The sequence below is a fragment of the Chionomys nivalis genome, chromosome 11, assembly GCF_950005125.1.
Source record: "Chionomys nivalis chromosome 11, mChiNiv1.1, whole genome shotgun sequence".
NCBI classification, from domain to species: domain Eukaryota; kingdom Metazoa; phylum Chordata; class Mammalia; order Rodentia; family Cricetidae; genus Chionomys; species Chionomys nivalis.
Window position 1 is genome coordinate 13,428,710 of NC_080096.1, and position 8,281 is coordinate 13,436,990.

An 8,281-nucleotide genomic window follows, 5' to 3' on the forward strand; every position below is an offset into this window, starting at 1 on the left:
AAGGTTAAGCTTTATTAACAGTGTCTCTATGTGATCAACTCTCCCGCAACACTTGGGGAATCTCATTGTGCTCAGGTCAAGGCCCTGCCTCGTGCTGTATTGAACTGAGTCTGGGGAAGCCTGGGTTCACCAGAAGACCTTTAAGATTCTTGTTGCCTGCATGAAGGATGGAAGTGGAAATTCCACAGCCTGTGAACTGGGTAAGCTGAATGAGGAGACTTCACCTGGGGCAGAGCTGCTGTCCACTGCTGTGGGGAACCATGGTGGGGAGGAAGGCAATGCCTGGTGCCAGAAGGATCCTGGGTGTTTTTCTGACTTGAGCCACCACCAAGCCCCACTGCTAGAGAGCAGGCCTCCCACAGCCTCTGCCCTCTGAGGACCAGGCACACTCCTGCACCCTTCTCCTGGACCCTCAGAAGGAAAGCAAGGAGTAAGCCACATGAATTTCAAATAATAAGGCCACCAGGCCTGCTGCAGCCTGAGCTACAGCCACGGCAGGTTTTATTCAACAGGAGGTGGTGGGGAGAGCTCAGGCAGCTCTCACACTGAAAACAACTGAGTGTAGAACAAGGCAATAGAAAGAAACAAAACAAAACCATCAGAGATCTGGATGAGGAGGGAAAGAGCACCTGACTCAGCTCACGGCCCAAACTAGCCAGGCTAGAACACAGAGTGACAGGCAGTAACTACTACACCTCCCCATGTCAGAGCCAGTGGAAGTAGTTGGAACAATCATGAGCAACCAGGTTCCAGGCTTGGTCAAAGGCCTCCACGACAGCCGGCTCCAGGGGCCCTTCTTCAACGCAGGCCAAGTTCTGCTCCAATTGCTCCAGACTGGACATGCCCAGAATGACCGCATCCCCATGGGCACCCTGCAAGGGACATATAGATTCCAGCACACATCTGCCATCCCATCGACTCATCACCCGCCCCTCCTGCCCGTTGCTTGCTGAGATTTGGAATCTGTTTTCACTTGAGTATTGCTTCTAGGAGAAATGACTACTGTCTCCAAACAGCCAAGGGCTGCCAGGCTCCTCTGCCCTGCAGGACAGTTTGGGAAAAACTTAGATTCAGGCCTGATGTTTACCAAGAACTAAAGGGGCAACATTACCCCAGAATGCCCTCACTGGAGAAGGGGGTTAAGGAGAGGAAGTAGGGACAGCAGACAGAAAGGGATGCTCCCAGGGACACAGAATTGAGTTCTCTCCAGAGATAGTGCTGGAAAGCATATAATAAGGAATTTCATTTTTAATGTTCTTTTCAGAGACAAATCTATGCTGATTTCCTACACCACGGAAGTAGGTAAACCAGTTCTCATCTGGAGAACCAGTTTCTCAGTATGGAAATGGAGATCATGGGAGGCTTAACATTTAGGAGCAGTTTCTGCTCTCGAAAACAACCTGGATTTGGTTTTCAGCACCCACTTGGTGCTGGCTCATAACCACCTTTAACTCCAATTCCAGGGAAGGTGCCAGCTTCTTCTGGCTTCTGCTGGCACTATAAGTGCATGTCACCACCAGAAAGATGAAATAAAAATAACTAGATCTGGGGCTGGAGAGATGGCTCAGCGGTTAAGAGCATTGCCTGCTCTTCCAAAGGTCCTGAGTTCAATTCCCAGCAACCACATGGTGGCTCACAACCATCTGTAATGAGGTCTGGTGCCCTCTTCTGGCCTGCAGGCATACACGCAGAAAGAATATAATAAATAAATATTAAAAAAAAAAAAAAAAAACTAGATCTTTAAGAAAAACAACCCAGATGACTAGACTACACACAGTCTTTGGAACACAGAGAGCTAAGCTAGCACTACTACAGTCTGAGAGAAGCTGGGCCAGAGAAGATGGAGTCACAGTGGGATCCACTCCCCACCCCCCAACTCCATGACTCCATTTCCCCCATCCAACTTCACAGCAGAGGCTGAACCGCCAGGGCCTGTTGCATACCTTGAGCTGTGAGTGATGGTACATCCAGCGCAGGGCGGCCGAGGTCATACTGGGAGTGCTGGTGCCATAGCTGGATTTCAGAGCCTTCTCCACCAGAGCGATGCCCTTGAAGTATTCGTCCTTCCAGTACCTGAATGGGTGGGGGACAGTGACATGGGGTCAGTTTCTCAGGGGTCACTAGAGGGTGACCTAACCCCTGCATCCCTGAGGTGGCTTCTGTCCTCAGGCAGAGCTCTGCCCCTTCAGGATCTGAACACAGAGGTCTCCAAGACCACTCATAGGTCAGGGAGAGACACCGAGGACAAGAATCTGGTATTTTAAATGCTTGTCAAATGTTAACAATTCAGTTCCCTAAATGAGGACTCTCAGTTGGCACAACACCACACTTGTGAGCCCTGGGTCACACAGGCTAAAGTCCTGGGCACCAGTCTGGCTTCTGTGGTCACCTCCCTTCCTTGCACTCACTAGTCTACTTCCTGAAGGAGGAACACTCTCCCTGCAATCTTTCTTAGCAACATGGTCAGAAGAGAAGCTGATTGCGCTGGATTCTGAAGGGCAGCAGGCCTTGATTCTTTGGAGGAGAACCCTGGGATCTGACCGTGTGTGAAATGACTTCAGAACCACTGATCAAGGCAGTGGTTTGTACTCCAGGCAGAAGGATCACAGACTGTTAGTGGTGCAGGAGTTCTTTGTGGTTGCCATTTTGTCCTGAGATGCTAAGCATCAAATGCAAGCCGTCCTCACACCCAACCTTCGCATGCCTCCAGTGAGCAGCACACTCTCTACAGGTCAGTCTTGAATCAAGCCGGATGCACAGTACGGCTACCGCAGATGGCTCACTGCTCTTACCTCTGATATTTTCCACAATCCTGCAGGAGCCTCATGCAGGAAGCGTGACAAACAGAATACAAACAGTAAATGTATCAGTCTGTGCTCAGCAACCTTGGAGACATGACAACTGAGGTGCTAGATGGGAAAGGATTGTAAGTGTTCTACACAGTGGCTGGTCATGGGGACACACACCTAATCCCCACATGTCAGGAGGCTGAGTCAGGAGCATCACAAGTTGTACATTATACTGGGTCAATCCAACCTCAAAAAAATGTCACTTGGGGGCTGGAGAGATGGCTCAGAGGTTAAGAGCACTGGCTGCTCTTCCAGAGGTCCCGAGTTAAATTCCCAGCAACCACATGGTGGCTCACAACCATCTGTAATGAGATCTGGCGCCCTCCTCTGGCGGGTGGGCATACATCAAGGCAGAATGTTGTATATATAATAAATAAATAAATCTTTAAAAAAAAGTCACTTGGAAAAAAAGATTGAATCATTGATATTGTTTTCAATTTTTTTCCCTATTTTTGTAGTACTGGGAATCAAAGCCAGAGCTTTGAGCACTCCATCCCCAGGCGATAGGCAGGTCTTGCACTTATAATCTTTCTGCCTCAGTTTCCCCAGTCAGATACATTTTTAGGTACTTAAAATTTGGAGCAGAGCATTGTGAAAGTCACTAGGAATGCTAGCTCATTGCCAAGTAGTGGTGGCACAAACACATAATCCCAGCACGCAGGGGGCAGAGGCAGGCAGATCTCTAAGGTAAAGAGCAATCTGATCAAAAGGGTGAGTTCCAGGACAACCAGTGCTACACACACACACACACACACACACGATTCTGACTCAAAGAAATAAACAAACAAAAAAAGTTAAAAGGAGAAGGAAGGAAGGAAGGAAGGAAGGAAGGAAGGAAGGAAGGAAGGAAGAAGGAGAAGGATGTGGCCCTGAACATTGTCCACCTATGACCACTTAAGACAACGATGACAATTTTACGAAAAAGATGTCACAGGACTAAGACTCATTGGATCAGCACCAAGCTCCAGGCTCCCCCAAGTCCATCTGGGGTTGTCCTCTCAATGTTGGCAGTGGAAGAGCTTTTTCCAAGAATCACACACAGGGTAACAATGTACAGACATCAGGCCATCCCTATGACAATGCAAGAACATCCCTCCAAGGCCCAGGGCAGCTAACATCCAGAGTCTTAGGGCTGAAACCACAGTAAGGCTGGTCCCCAAGAAAGCAGCCTCAGGGATCCTCCCTCAAAGCAAGGAAACCTATAGCACTTCTCTTCCAGACACAGCCCCCTCATCACAGCTCACCGCTTCATGTAAAGCTGAGAAACTGGACCCCCAAAGAAGCGGCTCTCAGGCTGTTTTTCGTCCTTGTCCTGGTATTTATACCTGCCCGTCAGCAGACCACCTGCAGGAAGACAGCAGTCAGAACCTGGTCTAGACTCTTCCCAGAGACAGCCAGGTCATTGCCTGCTAGGAACTGGAGAACAGGAGGGAGCCTGGAATGAGAAGATCCAGGAACCCCTTCTTGAAGCTCCAGACTTCCCAGGTCTGAGATGAGCATCCACCAGGCCATCAATAGGAGAAACACAGGCCAGGCATGCCCACCCACCCACACATCCACATGGCCGTTCCCCATGGCAGCCCTTACCAGCCAAAGGGTTGAAGGCATAGAATCTCAATCCAAAGTGTCTGAGACAGGGGAAGAGCTCCTTTTCCACCTGCCGGGTGGTGGCATTGTACATGCCCTGCAGGGAGACATTTGGAGAGGGAGGACATGTCAACAGACACCAAATGTATCTTCCTAAGTCCCTCAGTTTAGTTCTGAACAACCCCAGACCTAGACATTCAGGGCATTCACACAGTGCTGTCGGCAGGTCTCATGGTCATGTCAAAGATCGAGACTCAGTGGAACCTTAGACCCCAAAGTCTGGATGGTTCTAAAACACCAGATTCCTCTCACCTGGTACACAGTTGGCATGATCCAGCCATTTTTCTTGCAGAGGGTACAGATCTCAGCCACTTCCCAGGAGGCATAGTTGGACAGGCCAAGCTCCACAAACTTGCCCTGCAGGGGAGAGATTCCATCAGAGCCCAGCTCAGTCCAGGAGACCAGGAAGGGGGGACTGACTGAGAGGGCAGCCTGGAGTGAGGTCTGTGCCTGCCCTGTGTTGCCAGCACTCACTCTCCCAGTAGGGTCAAGTTGGAAAGATCAGAGAGCATCTCCCCGAGCTCAGGGGCCACACTCACCTCCTGATGCAGCTGGTGGCAGACCTGCAGCGTCTCCTCTATAGGGGTGTTCTGGTCTGGGAAGTGTAGGTAGAAGAGGTCCACCCGGGGACACTGCAGCCGCTTCAGGGACGTCTCCAGCTGGAACCGGACATCATCAGGCTTCAATGTCTTCCCAAATATTCCAATAGCCTTGGTCGCAATTTTCACTTTTGGGGTGGGGGGGGAATGCAAGTTCAAGTCACTTTATCAAACATAGTATCTACCTTAACAGTTGAGGAACAGAACTGGGCTGGATATGGTGGTGCCTGCCTCTGTTCCTAAATCGTCGGGGTTGGAGGAGGGATACAGGAACTCAAGGTCATCCTTGTCTTCATAGTACAAATCTAGTTCTATATCAAACACTATATCCAAAAAACAAGAGAGGACAAAGAGGGGCTGGAGGGAGAATGAGGGGAGGGAGAGAGAGAGAATTAGGAAATATACAGACAGATACAGGCAGAGATTTAATTGGGTTCAAATTGTAGCTCTGCCATTAATTAGTAGCTGTAGTAGCTGTGGCCTTGACTAAACTGAGCGCTCCTCAATGCTGCCAACTGTAAATGACAATGGGAGTGATAATGGCTTTCAGAGAAGCCCTGAGGGTTGACAGGCATAACTGACAATGAACATGAAGAGTGGTTGGTATCCTCTCTGTGACTATTTCCTACTGGGCACCTAGATGAGCCAAACCAGGCACTGGGGCTGATGAATGCAGAGGATCTGCCTGCGCTCATGGCCTTGAAGAGCACAGGCCGCTGTTGAGTAGTGAGGCAGGGGAGAAGTTGAGGTTCCACAGGGGGCAAAGCAGGGAGGCAGAGGCTAGCCTGGGGTCACAGGGGTTCCTGAGAATCTCATCTGAGTGTCTAGGGCAAGTGAGAAGCTAGCAGACCAAGGACATTGAGGTACTTGTTCACAGGAAGAAGGTCTGGGGTAAGGGACACGGGGATAGAGAAAAGAGAACAGAGCTGGAGAGAAACCGCTCTGATAGCACCCCACTTGGAGTCTGGAGTTTAGACCTGGGGTTGTCGGTGAGGGAGTCTCTGAATCCTTCTAGTCCCGAGCTCTGTGGTCATTTCCAGATGTTTTGAAAGGTGGCCCTGAATGCAGCATGGGCACAGGGAAGGAAGGTGCAGAAGGAACTGGGGACAGAGACAGAAGAGGCTTTGCTGAGAGCCTGGGAGAAGGAAAGTCAGGGCCAGCTACAGACTCTGATTGGGAAAACAGACCAGTTCTGGACCATCTGAGAGAGTCCCTGCTTCTCTCCCTGCCCTGCTGAAAGTCCAGTGGGATTTTTGATGGTAGATGAATGGATGTGTGATCAATGGAAGCACAGAAGGATGGACACATGGATGGAAAGGACAGACTGGTGGGTGGATAGATGGCGGGCAGGCAAGATGGATGGATGGACTGACAGATGGAAGGAAGGATAGACAGACACGTGGATGGATGGATGGATGGATGGATGGATGGATGGATGGATGGACAGACACGTGGATGGATAGATGGATGAATGGATGTGTGAATGGATGGACAGATGGACAGACACATGGATTGATTGATGGATAAATGGATGGGTAGATGGATGGATGTGCAAAAGGCACTTTCCACAATTTAGAAGTCAGTTCATCAGCCCAAGGCAGTCAGTGGAGCCCCTAACACTCCTGAGTCACATACCTGGGACTTTTCCATTCTCCCACCTTACTTGCCTTCCTGATGGGACATCAGCTTCAGATCTGAGCTGTGGCTTTGATCCAAGCAGCCCTGAACTCAAACAGGGAAAGGAGGAAGGTCTCAAAAAAGCTATTTCAATCAGAAATCAGAGCCAGGTTCTGGTGGTAGTAATGGGTGACATAATGTATAATGCCAGCACTCTGGAAGCTGGGCAGGAGTAGCCCAGCCTGAGCTACATGTAGATCCTAGGTTCGCCTGGGCTGCATACACAGATACTATCACATAATACAACTCTCCTTTCACTGGGAGGTAGGCAGGAGATCTAGAAACAGCAATGCACCGAGTGTACGGGTCTGCTTCTGTTCTGGATCCCACTGTGCTGTGAATCCCAGAGTAGAACTCCATAGGGCAGTGGTCAGAGTGCAATGGAAGAGGAAGAGTTCCATACAGCATAGCAGCAGCCCAGAGAAGTGCAGTGCTGCCTGTAGAGGCTGAGGCAGGGGACTGACTGAGTAGAGAACTCAAGAGAGCTGCATTGCTCTAGGGCCCTGTTCTCTCTGTAGGGCTGTACTTGATCCTATGGCTGCCAACATAATGGAGCAAGAGGTCTTGTTAATCAAAGACTCATCCTCTAAATGATCCAGGGCCATTAGCAAAGAAGGAAGGAGGTCTCAGTCTGGGGTGGTAGTGCTGAGCAGGAGTCCTGTATTTCAAGTACTTCCAGAGCACCTACTGGCAGCAGCCCAGAGCCCAAGCATGTGCTAGTCACATGGCTCCAGGCTGGACCAAGCTACGCACACAGTGCAAGGAGGATCCTCGGCTACTCTTTCAGAACAAACTGTGGAAGGAGACTGCCAAATTGAAAGCTAGCTATGTCTGAAGAGTTTGCATGCCTGAAGAGGTGCGGTTTTCAGAGATCTTGCGTGAACAAAGGGAGACCAGGGCTCCAGGAGCCGGACAAAGCTGTGCTGGAGCAGGGGATGACAGAATAGACTCTGTTACCTTTGCAGCCACTGCGGCCCAGCCCAAGCCCCAGACTGCCCAGGATTGTCTCGGACCGGCCTTCCGTATACACAAAGGCTGTGTCGATCTCGGTGTGGCCGCGCTTCAGGAAAGCTTGAACCGACGCTGCGCTGGAGGTCTGATCCATGCGACCACCCATCGCCAAGCAACCCAGCACAGTGGCGGGACGAACGGATGACATGATGGCTCTGGTAGAGGTAGAGGAAGGCGAAGGAAGAGAGGAAGGGGGATCCAGGAGTCTGCAGCTCTAGTGCAAAGGCGCCTACAGCTTTAATAGCTGCTGCTAGTGGCCATGCCCATGGGGCGGAGCGAGCAGAGGTGGGGCAGAATTTGCAGTCTGGTGTGAGAGACTTCCTCAAAGCTCTGTATCTGCCCTGCAAATCTTAAACCTTCCCGTGCACCCTGGAAGAAAGTAGGCTGGCACCCTTCCCTGTTTGTTCTCTCTGCTTCACTCCTGACCACCCTGGGTCTCTGTTCTCTTTTAGGAGTTTAGGGTGTGAGTGACCTTATGCCCAAAGTTCCAGCACTCTA

At 50.5% G+C, this 8,281-nt stretch overlaps 1 protein-coding gene across 1 annotated transcript; it reads right to left on the minus strand.

Moving 5' to 3' along the window:
• Window positions 1-446: 446 nt before the first annotated feature.
• Window positions 447-8,037, minus strand: LOC130883387 (aflatoxin B1 aldehyde reductase member 3-like). The gene is made up of 7 exons (XM_057783718.1): window positions 7,730-8,037; window positions 5,036-5,223; window positions 4,749-4,853; window positions 4,437-4,533; window positions 4,094-4,193; window positions 1,944-2,073; window positions 447-872 (listed from the first exon to the last, which is right to left on the minus strand). The coding sequence occupies exons 1-7, from the start codon at window positions 7,929-7,931 to the stop codon at window positions 705-707; spliced, it is 990 nt and encodes a 329-aa protein (XP_057639701.1). The 5' UTR covers window positions 7,932-8,037; the 3' UTR covers window positions 447-704.
• Window positions 8,038-8,281: the final 244 nt, after the last annotated feature.